Source organism: Rutilus rutilus (assembly GCF_951802725.1).
Source record: "Rutilus rutilus genome assembly, chromosome: 15".
NCBI lineage: Eukaryota > Metazoa > Chordata > Actinopteri > Cypriniformes > Leuciscidae > Rutilus > Rutilus rutilus.
The window spans coordinates 10,411,856-10,429,727 of NC_140220.1; the positions used below are offsets into that span (position 1 = coordinate 10,411,856).

At 35.1% G+C, this 17,872-nt stretch overlaps 1 protein-coding gene across 1 annotated transcript; it reads left to right on the plus strand.

Annotated features, from left to right (window-relative positions):
* Positions 1-934: 934 nt before the first annotated feature.
* Positions 935-7,887, plus strand: nmbr (neuromedin B receptor; the record flags this gene model as incomplete). The annotated part of the gene is made up of 3 exons (XM_084431327.1): positions 935-1,323; positions 4,888-5,233; positions 7,504-7,887. The coding sequence occupies 3 exons, from the start codon at positions 935-937 to the stop codon at positions 7,885-7,887; spliced, it is 1,119 nt and encodes a 372-aa protein (XP_084287453.1).
* Between the last annotated feature and the right edge of the window lie 9,985 nt (positions 7,888-17,872).

Sequence of the window (17,872 nt, forward strand, 5' to 3'; positions counted from 1 at the left end):
TTTAACTTTAGTTAGTGTGTAATGTTGCTGTTTGAGCATAAACAACATCTGCAAAGTTACAATGCTCAAAGTTCAAAGCAAAGGGAGATATTTGCTTTTAAAGAATTTACTTTTTAAGGACTACAACTGGTAGGGACTACACGACATTCCTCCGGGGTTAGTGACATCACCAACCCTAAAATTTACAGAAACCCCGCCCCCTGAACACGATTTATAGATTTTCAAGACAGAATATGCTAATCAATGACTAGAAGATAACTACACATAAGCTACATAAATTCATCAACTAACCATTCAGAAATGTCCTGTTGCATTCTACATGTTGTCACCTCTTCTTGAGTCTCTCCATCATTGTCTGAATCCGGTTTGAACATAAAAGGCTAAAAGTTTTAGAAATGTTCAGTGCATGTCCATGTGAATGCAAGCTGTTGAAGCTCCGCCCTCTGTGCCGGGAGCAGCAGCTCATTTGCATTTAAAGGAACAGACACAAAACGGTGCGTTTTTGCTCACCCTCAAAAACTGACCATTTTTACATGCTATATAAAAATATCTGTGGGGTATTTTGACCTAAAACTTCACATACACACTCTGGAGACATCAAAGACTTATTTTACATCTTAACATACTTAACTAAATGAGAAATTGAGAACAAAGTCACTATTGGATTTATTAGTCTAAAATAGGTATTAATAGCACCAATACATAATAGTTAGTTTAAAGGATTAAATGTTAAGATGGTTTGCCATAGGCTCCCCCTTTGCTTGTTCCTGCCTTTCAAATAAGCCAGTCAACTTTTAGGGACGTGGCTGAAGACATCGCTCATTTCAGCACTAAGTTTTGCGGACAGCACCTCTCTCTCTCTCTTCCAAAGCAGGGCAACTTTACATCCATTATTAATTTTAACTTCTTTGCTTTCTAACCACTAAAACGAAATATGGATCACACTTTCTCTGAGGATACCTCAGCTTATGAGAACTTCACAGATGATTGGACATCCGATGGAGGGGAAACGGTGCATTTCATCATTCGCTGCGTTATCCCATCGGTCTATATACTTATCATAACGGTTGGTTTACTGGGCAACATCACTCTTGTGAAAATATTCATCACTACCAGCGCGATGCGAAGTGTACCAAACATTTTCATCTCCAGCTTGGCTGTGGGAGATCTTTTGCTTTTGGTCACTTGTGTACCAGTGGACGCGTTTAGGTATTTCTATGAAGAGTGGATTTTTGGAATTGTGGCTTGTAAGATGATCCCGGTGATCCAGCTCACCTCGGTCGGAGTCTCCGTGTTCACTCTCACGGCACTGAGCGCAGACAGGTAAGGGGAAAAAAAATCCTGAATGAACCTCAATCACTGCCACATTCACTACTGTGAAAATGAGCACAATGTCTGAAACAACCACTAAAACAAACAAGAGAAATCAGCAATAAACAACGTGTATGTGTGTATATTTCGTTGTTTATAGCTCATTCCTTTTGTAATTTTTTTTTATATATTGACATACATTATACATATATACTGTAAACCCAATAGATTAAGTCTGTAGTTACTGTCTTAGCTTATTAAGTTGTATAGAATTCCTCATTAAGCACCTGTAGCTGAGAGCAAAATTAATACAAACACATTGATTGAAAGAGGAATTAATCATGATGCTGTAGATATCATGTCCCATTTGGCAAACTGCCTGAAGGGATTCCGTATTACATTTGATTCATGACTCAAAAGAGATATATTTCTCAACAACAAAGATGCAGTTGATTTTTCTGACATGTGATGGGTTTAGGTGCACACATTTGGACAGATAATGAAAGATTTATTAGGCAGTTTGTTTTCACACTTTCTGTACACATAAATATTGTTTTGAAGGCTGGAAGTCATCTGTACAGCCTATACCCCTGACATTATTATTCTGATTTACTCACACCGCAGTGAATTTTATTATTGAAATGCAGCGTTTTCATAGCCAAATTGGACCAAGGCTGCTGTAAATAACAGAGACATCATTATAGCCAAAAGAGGTATGGGATAAAGCTTAGAAAAAATGATTGTCCATTCAAGAAAACCTGCATATACATTGTGACCATAATGACCAAATATTCCTTTACATAAACTTCAATTGAAAAGAGAATCTTCAGAATTGTATGTTCTCATTAGTAGATTACAGTGCTTCAAATCCTAAATGATGATTGACAACATAATATTACTGTTTTATTAATTGACAAGCTCTGGCTGCATTAGAGCATTAGTCTGTGAAAGAGCATAAAAATGTGGATGAGGATCTGTGGTGAAGATGACATATGTCTGCTCTGTTTCACTCTGCCTTATCCTTTACTTTTGTCCCAGTGCTTGGGGGCCTCAGCTAAAGGTAATGACCTTTCCTAGCCTGGTTTGTTGCTCAGTCTGTTTGTTGTTTGGAGCACCTGAAAGTTCATTTGTGCCACAGTGATTATGCCACCACCCTGGGGTCCAAGCAGTGCTCATTTATTGCTATTGATTTGCAGGCTGCATTAAGAGTTCCGTTCCCCAAAACGACAATCGTGATGCAAAATGTAGTCAATGTACAGTTACTTGGGATAATGAATCGCCACGCCAAAGGAATTACGTCTAAAATGATAGATTTGAGGAAGGAAGACAAGTGCATTGGCTGTGTTATAAAAGCAACAGAAAAGAGACTATTTTCATCGTCACACAAATTATTGTTTTAGAGACTTAATCTGATAAGCACTTACTCGAGATTCACAGTCATGCATGAAAAAAAAATCAAGTTCATTTGCATGTTAGTCAGTTTAAACTGCATGCTCAACTCAGACTTGTTTACTCAGGGAGAAATCAAGCTGTGATCGTGGCGCTCCCCAGCTAACCCATGCCTCAGGCAGGGCAGTCTGTGTTCATTGAGAGAGGAAAAAGCAAACCCGGAGCAATAAAACCTGGTGGAGGAGAGAAGTCAGGGCGAAGATGCTGTCATATGAGATTTCCATTTACCTTGGAGATGACGGCAGCAGAATGTCTAAAGGACACTGTCGAATAGATCAAACCTGACCGGTTTGTCAATAGGAGAAAATTGACAATTTCCTTGGAACAAAAGCAACCAATTTTCCACCATGAATTTTCTCTATTGTTTTTTTGTTTACTTTATTCCATCTGTAGGCTTTGCAGCCGGAGCAGAATATCGGAAAGATGTGCACAGGAAATATCGTATTTCGTATAGGACAGCTTTTCTTTTGGGAGAAAAACCATAGATGAATCATTTATAAGTTTGATCATGTAGTTTTAGACTTAGGATTGCTAAGCACCAGTGTAGAGGTTTTTTAGGTTCAAGTAGAGAAGAAAATATCTGATATATATATATCAGATATTTTCTTCTTATATATATAACTAGTATCTTTTTATGGCTTGAAAAGGATCATTTGTCGCAACCTTTGAAAGTATTGCCATGTTTTAATGTTTTGATCTTAATGTTATTTTAATTATATATATATATATATATATATATATAGACCCTTTCCAAAAAATTAGAATATCATGGAAAAGTTTATTTATTTCCATAATTCCATTCAAAACGTTAAACTTCCATAGATTATAGATTCAGGGCCCACAACTTAAATGATTTCAAGTATTTAGTTGTTTATTTGTACATAATTTGGGCTTCCAGCTCATAAAACCCACGAAAACAGGATTTAATTTTTTTTTAATATTACATGAAATCACACAGTAATTACACAGTGATACCATGGTCATTGAACCAGGTTTTGGTTATTTTGGCAGTGTGGGCATGTGCAAATCCTGCTGGAAAATGAAGTCAGCATCTCCATAAAGCTTGTCTGCTGAAGTGCTCTGAAAATGTCCTGGTAGATGGCTGCGTTGAGTGGACAGCACAGTGGACCAACACCAGCCGATGACATGGCTCCCCAAACCAACACAGACTGTGGAAACTTCACACTGGACTTCAAGCATCTTGGATTGTGTGCCTCTCCATTCTTCCTCCAGACTCTGGGACCTTGGTTTCTCATCAGAAAAGAGGACTTTGGTCCACTGTGCTTTATTAAATCCAGAGTCAACGCAGCCGTCTACCAGGACATTTTCAGAGCACTTCATGCTTCCTTCATTTTCCAGCAGGATTTGCACCTGCCCACACTGCCAAAAGAACCAAAACCTGGTTCAATGACCATGGTATCACTGTGTAATTACTGTGTGATTTCATGTAATATTCAAAAAAATTTAAATCCTGTTTTCGTGGGTTTTATTGAGCTGGAAGCCCAAATTATGTACAAATAAACAACTAAATACTTGAAATCGTTTAAGTTGTGGGCCCTGAATCTATAATCTATGGAAGTTTAACATTTTGAATGGAATTATGGAAATAAATAAACTTTTCCATGATATTCTAATTTTTTGGAAAGGGTCTGTATATATATATATATATATATATGTGTGTGTGTGTGTGTGTGTGTGTGTGTGTGTGAAAATTCAGAGTGTAATTTTCAATTATGACTGTGTTGATGTGTAATTAATCTGTCACATAATAAGCTTATTCAATAAGAGAAATCTCTGTATGATGACATACAGCAATAATTTAATTAACATGGAACAGTCATGGAATGAAACTGAATAGAACATTGAGATGTCAGTTAAATGCCTATTCTCAAAACTTGTTTCAATAATAACAGCAGGTCTAGTATAAACAGGCACACATCATGCTGAGGAATAACCATAAACCTTAGCACAGAATCAAATCTGACTTCAGATAAGAACACAGTGTTTTCCCTAAAGCTATGATAAATTGATGATAAACAAGGCAATTTTCTCTTTCATCAGTTCTCAACCTGGATGAAAGTCACAGCAATTTGTGTGCTGACAATTCTTCACATATGTTTCTCTTAGACACAAAGCTATTGTGAATCCAATGGATATCCAGACCTCCAGCGCAGTGTTCTGGACCTGCTTGAAGGCCATCACTATATGGGTTGTCTCAGTGCTGCTGGCTATCCCTGAGGCAGTCTTTTCACAGGTGGTTCATATGACAGACAAGAACATGACGTTCACCGCTTGTGTGCCGTATCCACTCTCCAACGAGATGCATCCCAAGATTCATTCGATTATGATATTCCTCGTCTACTTCCTCGTCCCCCTGAGCATTATCTCTGTTTACTACTACCACATCGCGAAGACACTTGTCAAGAGTGCTCATGATATGCCAGGTGAGATTAGTGAGCACTCCAAAAGACAGGTAAGAGGTTCCAGGGGAAAAGTGCTTGGTTGAATGCCAGTCTTCTGTGTTTGTCAAAATAAGTTATTCTTCAGGCATAGCGGATCGTTGCTTCAGTCCATCTGTCATGTTTTAGATATCACAGTTGAGATAAGAGCAAAGATATTTCGGATTTGTCATTGTAAGCACACTGGAAAAAGGTTAACCTAAAATGTGCTTTATGTAGTAATTGGTTGGGTTGTGCAAATGCAAAAATTTAAGAATGAGTGTGAATTTCAGTTCAATTAGCCACACCACAGGAAGTAGTATTAGAATTTGGAACAACAGATTTTTTTTTTTTTTTTACTGAACTGCAATCCAAAGAAATGTTGCACAGGTAATACATTATTCAAAATGCCATTCTATCTATCTATCTATCTATCTATCTATCTATCTATCTATCTATCTATCTATCTATCTATCTATCTATCTATCTATCTATCTATCTATCTATCTATCTATCTATCTATCTATATATCTATATATCTAAATGACAAGTAATACATTGAATGACAGGTAACATTTGAAGTAAAAAGAAAGTATTCTCTTTATCCAATCATTTTTGTTTTATTTACAACTTAAAAATAAATATGTTTTTACAGTATAGTTAAAAATCACAGTTACATGACTTTCAATACATTTTAACCCTGCATGCAGTGTGCTACCTTAATACAAATTCAATTCAAATTCAGGAATTGAATCGGAATGCATACAACCCTTACTCATTATTTGTAATTAAATGTTGATTTGCAGTAACAGCTGTTCTAAATGGAATTGGCCCTTTTATGATGATCTAAGACCATATTTCTTCCCCAAGAGCCAAATCATAAACATTTTAAGAGAAAGTATAAAATGAGCCTCTGCTGAACTGAGGGACACCCTACACAAAATGCTCCCTTGACAGTTTTTTGAGACAGGGCACTTTATCTTTCGCTGCATGGGCTATGAATCATCAGTTTAACATTGTTCCAAGGGTCCTTAAGGATGACAGATATTCTCGTTAATATTCTCTTTTAGCAGCTGTTTCAAGGCAGCTAAAATTCTTTGCTCCCTCTTGCCCTTGATAATACAGTGTATCATCCTATGAAGTGTACCGTTGGTTTTATCTCTTTTGGTTATGAGTAATCATGCATTTCATGAGACAAAACATCAGTCTTGTTCAACCATCTATCATTCATTTCTCTGAACAGCATTGAATAGCTTATTGGGATATAATCTCTTGTATTGCACTGTATGTACTTCATTGAGCAATGTAAATTATGTATTATCAGTACTGCAGAATCTTGGGAAAACAGTTTTGCTGCTTAAAGGTAGAGTAGGCAATTTTGGAGAGGCTAGCAATAGCAAGCTAGCTTTGAAAGCATGAGATCACATCCTCCCTTCAGAGCGTCTCCAAAGCCACGCCTCCTCCAAAACACGTGAACGCACACAGTCAGAGCAATTACATCATGTCTCAAAGCACATAACAATACAATAATAATGTACGTAAACAACGTACAGTACATGTCTTATTTGTACCACCTGACTGCTACAGATTCATTTTGCCGTTGATAGTGTTGACATAGAAATGCATAATTCCGAGTTCAAGATTTTTGCAGAAACACTTACATTCAAAAGTGTGGAATATAATATTTTTTTTTAAGAAAAGAAAACTTTAACTTAGCAAACGACACATTTAATTGATCAAAAGTGACAGTAAAAACATTTAGAATATTACAAAAGATTTATATTTTAAATAAAATCTTTTAAACTTTCTATTCATCAAAGATATGCATCACAGTTTCCACAGACATGTTGCGCAGGACAACTCTTCTTAATATTGATAATAATAATAAATGTTTCTTGAGCAGCAAATCGGCATATTTTAGAATGATTTCTGAAGGATCATGTGACTCTGAAGACTCAAGAGTAATGATGCTGAAAATTCAGCTTTTTAAATTGTAATAATATTTACAATATCACTGTTTTTACTGTTCTCAAATAAATGCAGCCTTGCAGGAGACGTCTTTCAAAACCAAGAAAGAAATCTTAATGATTCCAACCTTTTGACAGATAGTGTAGCTGAAACATAAACACCCAGCTGCAAGAACTAAAATCGGTTGCGGCAAATGACAATTACCGGGTTCAGAATCAGGCAAGAGGAAGCAGTACTGAACTTGCATGCATTTTTATTGACCTTTTCCTCATCTAAAATGCACCTCATACTTTATTGAGTGACTTATCTGTCAACTTTTCTCCTTCCCTCTTTTGAGACGGAAACAAGGAAGCGTCTAGCCAAGATCGTTCTGGTGTTCGTGGGCCTCTTCGCGCTGTGCTGGTTCCCCAACCACGTTCTCTACATGTACCGCTCCTTCAACTATCGGCAGATCGACTCTTCGCTGTCACACCTCATCATCACGCTTGTGGCGCGAGTGTTGAGCTTCTCCAGCTCCTGCATGAACCCATTTGCCCTGTACCTGCTGAGCGAGAGCTTCAGAAGGCATTTCAATAACCAGCTGCTGTGCAGACAGCGCAAATACCAAGAGCGCAACACCAGCTACCTTCAGAGCACCTCTGCTATCCGCATGACCTCCATCAAGAAGAGTGCACCTGCCGTGGCCAACGGGCATGGCCAAAAACCAGGAGTCTGCATTTAGCAGCTGTTCTCTTAAGGCTTGGGGACTCGCATTTAGGTTCAATTGAAGTGTTTGGTGACCCAGCTGGGTAAATGGGCGTTTGTTGAAGCAGGAAATACAGAAGGATTACTGTTGTAAATATTGCATGTATGTTTTTCCCAAAGGTTGCGGCGTCGCATGAGCCCCAGATTGAAATTTGCTTTATTTTTTGAAACATTATTCTTATTGCAAACAGAAAGGAATGGATATCCCTCTGATAATCGAAGGCTAATTCTATTTCTCCTCAAGCAAAACACAATTTCTGCCTGTATAAAATATCAGCTCTGTACAAAATATTGGACTAGAGTTTCCATTATTGTATAATGGCAGATTTGCTTTTCAGCTCAATCATATTTCCTTTTTCATCCAATCAAATGATGAAAATTCAACTTTAATCGATGGAAAGTGCACTTAATACAGTAAATGAATGTTTGGTAAAGCAGTTTTGATTTCACCAGGAGGAAAAGTGTATTACAGAGATATCACTTAAATCATTTACATTGCCTATACGGTCGCATTCTATTTCTCAGACATAGACAATATATTCACAATATATTAAATTTAGGAGCAATGACATGGCTCTTTCCAGTGAATGTTAATGTCAACTATGATAGATCAGACAGGTCACACACTCAAGGGTAAACTGTGGTGATTAGATTAATATATGTATAAACAGATTAGGATTCAACATGAATATAAATTTCTGAGACACGTTCCCCTGTAGCTTCCGATATATGAGTCAAAGGAACGCCAAGATCATCATGGCAGACTAGTATAAAGAACGCATGCTGTGTATCATTCTTAGATTCACCAACAAATGTTATCCTCTAAATCGCTGCATTGCAATATATTATCTTTAAATAGTTTTTTCTGTTTGGAGTGCTTTGTTTCCTATGGAAGCTTGTTTCCGCCACAAAAGAAAAAAATGTAAATGATAATTGCGACTTTTTATCTCACAATTGCGAGTTTACATCTCGCAATTCTGACTTTATTTCTCAGAATTGCGAGATACAAAGTCAGAATTGCGTGTTATAAAGTCAGAATTGCGAGATATAAAGTCAGAATTACGTGAAATAAAGTCACAATTGCGTGTTATAAAGTCAGAATTGCGAGATATAAAGTCGCAATTGCGTGTTATAAAGTCAGAATTGCGACTTTATATCACGCAATTCTGACTTTATAATACGCAATTGCGAGTTTATATCTCGCAATTCTGACATATTTTCTCAGAATTGTGCGATATAAACTCACAATTGTGAGATATAAAGTCCAATTCTAAGACCAGAATAGTTTATCTCACAATTCTGACTTTATAACACGCACGACTTTATATTATGCAATTCTGACTTTATATCTCCCAATTGCGTATTATAAAGTCAGAATTGCGTGATGTAAAGTCGCAATTGCGAGAAAAAAACTCAGAATTCTGACTTTATAAGACGCAATTGCGACTTTATTTCACGCAATTCTAACTTTATATCTCGCAATTCTGACTTTATAACACGCAATTCTGACTTTATATCTCAAAATTCTGAGAAATAAAGTCAGAATTGCGAGATGTAAACTCGCAATTGTGAGATAAAAAGTCGAAATTATCTCTTAAAATGTTTTATTCTGTGGCGGAAACAAGCTTCCATAGTTTCCACATCTAATGGTGTGGAATAATCATACAGTTGTGAGGTGGAAATATTACCTATAAACTATAGCGACTGTCATCGGAAAACTAAACTGAAACAGGCAATCATGTTTCGAGCCTTTCATGAGGTCCCAAACCTGCAAAAATGAAGCATCATCATGACATGATTTTGTGCCCTAAACAAAGTTCAATGAGCTTTTTGTGATCTTGTGGTCCTTAGGGCATTATTTAAAAAAATGTGTAGGCCTACTTTACTAAAGTCCTGTTAAAACTGAATACTTGCACTTTTACTCAAAACATAGACACTTACACACACACATCTTACTGCTCACAATTTTCATTTAGACCTTTAAATCTATCATAGGTCATCATAATAGGCCTACATTTTTTTTCTAAAAAATTTAATAAATGTTTCTTCAAAAAAATGAAATCCATTTTAATGGAAAATGTAATTTGTGACTAATGACTATAATTTGTCCTTGTGAAGAGAACCCTCAACAATTGCCCTAAAGCAATACGTTTTAATTTTGCTGAAAATTATTGTGAATTGCCTGACACTTGAATTTAACATTCAACAATTTCAAGAAATAGGCCTACATATCCGGTGTCTATGGAAGCTTGTTTCCGCCACAGAATAAAACATTTTAAGATATAATTGCGACTTTTTCAAGTCAGAATTGCGAGATATAAATTCAGAATTGCGTGAAATAAAGTCGCAATTGCATCTCATAAAGTCAGAATTCTGACTTTTTTTTCTCGCAATTTCGACTTTACATCACGCAATTCTGACTTTATAATACGCAATTGGGAGATATAAAGTCAGAATTGCATGATATAAAGTCGCAATTGCGTGTTATAAAGTCAGAATTGTGAGATAAACTATTCTGAGGTAAAAAAAAAAAAAAAAAATCCGTCTTTTTCCCCCCCCTTAGAATTGGACTTTATATCTCACAATTGTGAGTTTATATCTCACAATTCTGAGAAAATATGTCAGAATTGCGAGATATAAACTCGCAATTGCGTGTTATAAAGTCAGAATTGCGCGATATAAAGTCGCGATTGCGAGAAAAAAAGTCAGAATTCTTACTTTATAACACGCAATTGCGACTTTATATCTCGCAATTCTGACTTTATTTCACGCAATTCTGACTTTATATCTCGCAATTCTTACTTTATAACACGCAATTGCGACTTTATTTCACGCAATTCTGACTTTGTATCTCGCAATTCTGAGAAATAAAGTCAGAATTGCGAGATGTAAACTCGCAATTGTGAGATAAATAGTCGCAATTATCTTTTCTTTTTTTTTTTGTGGCGGAAACAAGCTTCCATATAGGTGTCTGATCCCTTCAAAGTAAATACATAAAAGAAAGATGAAAAAGTTTGATTTGCTCAGACTGGGCATATATATATATAAAAAAAATATACGCTGATTGGGCGAACACACGCGAAACACCGGCACCCGCCATTAAAAAAAAAAAGCTCTGTAAACACACAGATTACACAGCCTATATATTTACCTCACAAACTAACTCTACGAACATGGAAAACAGTGATAGATGGACCTCTTAACCATCTTATGCTGAGGAGAAACCCCAACGCAACTTTGAGGGGACCAAACGAAGCATGATAATGTATTTCTGCTCAGCTAGCAACACTGGACATCAACCACAAGGCATATGCTAATAACCTTTCACCACTGTCTACTTTCTATGTATAACAGTTCTGTCTAATAACGTATTTGACAGGACTGTTAGACAGATTGTAAACTAATGAACACAGGGAATGTGAGCACTGTTTGTTTGCTCAGGCTCTGGCTGGCTTTCTCAAAACCGTCAAAATAAAGGTCAAAGCTTACGTCACTTTAGAGTTCCTACTAGCGGTGCGGATGCAACCAGGAAAACGTTCTTAAGGAAACCATTATTTCTCGGGGAACCACCCTGGTGGCTAGTTCCTAGAACTACCTGGTGAAAGCCCCTTAAAGCAATGCAGCGCCAGGCCTGACACAAGTGTTTTTTGCTAGTTTCAGCCCAATGCAGTTATCATTTTCACGTCCTGCGCCACGTTGTTTAAATAGCAAATGCATTTGCGGCCATTTGTGCTCCCATGGGCGTGCTGGTCTGAAAACGAGGTGTGCTCAGGTGCATTATTGGCGCGTTGCTATTTTGAGGCAACTGAAACCTGGTTTCAGTCAATGGTGCAGTTTTTTTTTTTTTTTTTTTAGAGCGCATTAGTAATGAGCCTTTAGTCGGGTCCACAACGCGCGTACACTATGCTTATTACACACACATGGACGCGCATCAGCACACAAACATGCCAAATATTAAAAATAAAAAGATTACAATGTAAAATTTTATTATTGTGTACATAAAGATATGGTGGAATCCGGTTTGTCTCAGTAGATGTCTGCTTGCGTGCTTTAACCTTGCGCATGAGCAGATCCGTTTTCTCTCTGGAAAAAGCGTTCAGTCTTTCTGCTTGCAAATTCCGCCATGTAAATAGCGAATCTGCCATGGCGCGAGCGCAACTGGCTTTTAAAGGGAATGGGAGATGAGATTCTGATTAGTTTTTTGCACGTTACGCCCAAGACACACAAAAGTGGATTCGGAGAAAACGCAACTTTTAGGGGACCAAGCAAAGCATGATTTTGCAAGTGCACTTGTGATCATGCGCTTATAGATCATTAAAATAGGGCCCATAGAGTACAATTAAATGTGGAAAATTTTCACTCGAGTTTCTGGCTAGAGACTTTGACTTTTAAGTATAGTACACTGTAAAAAATATTGTTGGTTTAACTTAAAAAAAAGTAAGTTACCTGGTTGCCTTAAAACTTTTAGTTCATTAAAATTAAATATTTGAAGGAGATTGTTTACAGAAACTCAAAATATTATGCTCTCTGAACCACAGATGATTTGACAAAAGCAAAAAAAAGGTGTGATAGCAAATCATAAAAATATTTTTTTTACAGTGTATAAATATAATAAAACAGCAGCACAAAAAACAGTAAAATTTATATTTACAGCATCATGAAGTGGAGTGGAAAGACACATCAAACTTACCTCCTCAGGAATCGATTGCGACTGTTCCATAGAAGCAGGATCTAAATGTAATACGGAAAGATTGATTAAACAGGCACACTACCCTTTCCCATCTGCTTTATTGGGATTTCACTCTGAGAGTAAATTAAACACATAGATTAAATTAAACAGTGCTCTTAAATTGGATCAAGAAAAGTTTGAACAAATTGGTTAATTATATCTTTAAGGACACATGTACTTACTGTACATTCATTACTTGTAATGACTGTAAACTTATAAACAGTACTATTTGCAGTAATTTATATATGTATCACAGTCATCAACTCAAAACAGGAAAACAATGTATGTTATTGTAACACTTATTGTATGAATGACTCAACATGTAGCCAAAGGGCCTCCTCTGCTCTTGAAATGAAAAGTGTTTCATGTTGTTATATATAGATTAATGCACAGATATGTCTTCTACCAACCTAGCTGATCTATATAATGCTATAATGACAATTCAGACATGCATGTTGACCACAACAAGGTTATGGATTCTTAATCAAGAACTTTTAATTAAAAACATCAATCGCTAAAACCCGACTCAATCAAGCTGGGATTGATCACACCCTTATTGAATTAACAAGAATGTATTTACTTCAGTATATTTTAAATTGTTAATTTGATTAAGCAGTTCATGTTTGAATCAAGAGTTTATATTTTAATCAGGAATGTTCATCTCCAGCATGACAAAATCTCAGTTGTGCTTATATGTGCATGTTCCATTTCCACATTTCAAAATATTCCACAATTTTCATCATGGGACCATATTTGAATATAAATGAATTCATGGTTCTATGTGTTGAAATATTACTAGTCAGTTTTAAGTAGCTTGTATGCGTTCATTGCAAATATGTATTTTAGTGTTTTTTGAAATTATTTCAATGTATTTGTGAGATTTTCTTACTGTATTATTTGTGAGAAAAAAAAAAATTCAATAATGTTAGTCAAGATGTGTTAAAAATACTGCCAAGTTATTAAAGAATTAAAATTAAACAGATTTTTGGAATTAAGTCTACAAATGTTTTATGAACTCAGAACTGTGAGATGCAAAAGTAGTATTTATTTATAGGCTCTATTAATTTCCCTAAGCAACTGCAGTGCAAATTCTGTCTATTTTTAAAGACCATAATCTGTTTATTCAGATAAAGTTAACCTTATTATCATCATAACATTTCTGGATGAGTCACAGCAAAACATTTGAAAGTCAGATGTAGCTAAATAATTTTTTTTGACATTTTATCGCTGTCTCCCAGAATGCTAATGCTAATTTAATTTATTTGTCACAGAGTAAAATGGAAAAAAAATAACTTTCAATAATTATATATTAAATATAAATCAGACACATAAAAGGGGATTGGACTGGTGTTGAAAAACCCTCATAAGGCTGTAAGAAGTGGATATATTATTGTGCATCGTCATTCAAAGCTGAGAAACTGAGAAAACAAGGTGCTACATTTTAACAGAAATGATTTCATTTATTTATGTATTCTCTTTTCATGGTAATGCAACACGAAATGCCACAACAACAATCCAACAAACACAACAAAAATACATTCCATGACAAGAAGAACAGGAGTAGGATGAAGAAAAAAAAAAGAAAATCTTATAAACTCCTACCCCATTCTTATATTAAGAAAGTTACAAATTAGATGGCCTCACCGACATGACAAAAAATAACAACGCCAAAAAATAACAAAATAGCCCAGACCAGATGTAATCTACTTTCAATTTTAACATTTTTTTTATTTTTATTATTATTAATTCTGCTTACACAACACTAAACAAACAAAAACAACAATGATGCAATGATGACAACTCTGGCAACGAGACCATCATTGTTGTTATAGTTTTAACAATTTTCACATTCATCTTTGTACAAGTTAAGTATCTTCTGTTTATACTTATATTTAAATTGAAGAATATTTGAACAACATTTTAGATCATTTTCTAGAAAATTCCATCTTTTCACACCAGAAACTGAAACACACATTTGTTTGAGGGTATTTCCAGCAAAAGGTTGTTTAAAGTCATTATTTCTTCTGCTTGTCTCACTATTTACAGAAAAAAGGGTTTGCAGTCCATGCGGTAACAGGCAGTGTTTTGCTTTATGAACAACTAATAAAGTATGTAAAGAAACCAAGTCCTTCAATTTGAGTAGTCCTGACCTCAGAAACAGTCCTGTAGTATGTTCTCTTGGAGCAACTCCATTAATTATTCGTATAGCCCTTTTTTGCAAAATAAATAAGGGCATTAAATTAGTAAAATAAGAATTACCCCATACCTCCAAACAATACATCAAATATGGCAAAATAAAGGAACAATATAGGATTCTCATTGCCTTATAATATATAATACAACATAAATTTGGTTTTACTTAAGTTTAACGACAGTTTATTTTTATTAAACCATTTCTGAAGTAGGACCAATTCTTGTTCAATAGTTTTCATTAATATTTTTAAGTTCTTCCCTGATACAAAAAAAATGTGTATCATCCGCAAAAAAAACAGAACGTAAAATCTTTGATTCATCACAGAGGTCATTAATATATAAAGTAAATAATTTAGGCCCCAGCACAGAGCCTTGAGGGACTCCACACTGTATTGTTTCCAACTTAGATTCATGGCCTATATACTCTACATATTGTTGTCTATTTTCTAAGTAACTAATAATCCAGTTTAATACTACACCTCTAATTCCATATGTCTGTAATTTAGATATCAATATACCATGATCAAGGGTGTCGAAGGCCTTTTTAAGGTCAATAAAAACTCCAACTGTGTGATTTTTATTCTCCAAATCTGTAATAATGTCCTCTGTGATTTTCATCAAAGCCATAGCTGTTGAGCGGGTGCTTCGAAACCCAAACTGATTATCATGTATCAAAGAATGTTTTTCAAGAAAATAATCCAATTTTTTAACAAAAAGCTTCTCCAGAATTTTTGAAAATTGAGAAAGCAAAGATATAGGCCTATAATTTGTGAGACTATGCCTATCACCAGATTTAAAAAGGGGAATAATTTTAGCCACCTTCATTTCATCTGGAAAAAAACCTGTATTAAAAGACAAATTGATTATATATTTTAATGGTCTAATAATGCAACATATAGTTTCTTTGACAATATACATATCTAAGCCATTACTATCGCATGAATGTTTACTTTTTAATTTAGAGACAGTGGAAATAATTTCACTCTCACTAACTTCGTCAAAAAAAAAGGGATTGCATGACTCTGCTTTCACCTGTCCAGCTTTTATTTTCGTTATGTAGTGGTATCGTTTTGGCAAGATTTGGACCAACATTGACGAAAAATGAATTAAATTCATCAGCTATTTTTTCACCACTTATCTCGACGTTCTGTTCATTCATTAAATATAATGTCTGACTATAATTCATTTTACTGCCCATAACCTCCCTTAAGACTTTCCACATTCTTTTAATATTACTTTTGTTTTCCATCAATAAGTTTGTATAATAATCTTTCTTTGCACGTCTCATTATAGTAGTCAGCTTACTATTATAGGCTTTATATTTTTTTTCTGCATTTACAGTCCGATATTTTACAAAGTCCCGATAAAGCTTATTCTTCTTTTTACAAGATTTCAATATACCCTTCGTTAACCAAGGTTTATTATTATTTCTTGCTTTATCATTCAATATTTTTATTGGGCAATTTTTATTATATAACCATAGATACTTTAAAAAAAAACATTATTTGTACTATAAACATTGTCCCAGTGTTCTTTCATAAGATCATCCCTAAATCTATTTAGTCTTTCCTCAGTTCTTAACCTAATAACTTTACTAAACTTTTCTTTATTTGTTTTGATTTCACAGAAGTGAGTTACAAATATCGGCAAATGATCAGTTGTATCATTTATCAAAAGACCACTTTTGACCGTTTTTTCAAATATATTTACAAAAATGTTATCAATTAATGTGGCACAACTGGAGGTTATTCAGCTAGGCCAAGTAATGGTAGGATAAAGGCCTCTGCTATACATTAAATCTAGGAAATCTAAACTACTAGTATGATTAGACACATTCAAGAGATTTATATTGAAGTCCCCGCAAATTATAGACACTTTATTTTCATTCATCCCAACTGATAATTGCTCCAGTTTGTTATTAAATGCTGTAATGCTAGACCCTGGAGTTCTATATGCATGTGACAACAATATTCCTCTGTTTCTTCATTTCGATCTCAACAGTTAAACATTCCATTAAATCTTCTGCTGCAGTAGTCATACACTCAATTATTTTGCATTTCAGATCACTACTAACATATAGAGCACCCCCCCCCCCCCCCTCCTCTCTTATTAATCTGATTAACATAACACAATTCATAACCCTTAAAATGAAATTCCACACCTTTCTCATCCGTTAACCAAGTCTCAGACAAAGCTATAACAGTACATTTATTTTGTAATGTGTTCAAATAATCATGTATTTTACTAAAATTTGAATACAGGCTTCTACAATTCAAATGAATAAGAGAAAATGAACCAGCCGTTTCTATATTACAAAATTCTGCGTCTGTATAATATTTACATGTATCATTTATGTTTGGAAATAAATTTGACTCCGAGTCCAGTTCATCAATGGTCATAGACACATCCTTCTGAATTTTCATTAATAACACTAATAAATGATCAGATTAACAGAGTATTGACAAGGATTTTCTGTCACATATTTGTAAGCATAACATAAAGTACTGTCTGACTGGACTAATATTTTAGGTCTTGCTCATACATAATAGAAAATGTCCTTTATGAAATAGTAATGAAAGTATGAACAGCCTCATTCTATATGTATACAGTTTAACAAACAAGGTTCATCCATGGAAATAAAATCACCTGTTGTGTGTTTTTCACTTCCCAAGATGCTTTTCCTCTTCTTTTTTTTTGTGAAGGGAGCTTTTTCACATGAAAAGCTTACATTTCCTTTGCAATGTGACAGGAAGAGTGTCAGTCACTGAGGAGCAGTGAGAAAGGCTTTGTGAGTCTTGGCATTGTGCTAGCAAAAAGCTATGTATTTATAATGTATGCATTTAGCAAAAAGCACTAATGCACAACGACCCTCAGTGAAAGGTCGAACACTATAGACGGTTAATTACACTTTTCTTCTGAATGTTGCAAAGCCAAATTCCAATTGTCACGCTGGCTTGTGGTCCTGATTGGAAACAGCATGTAAATTGTTTGCTATTATTCCCTCTATGAGCTGAGATTCTAGGAAAAGTCTTCTATGAGC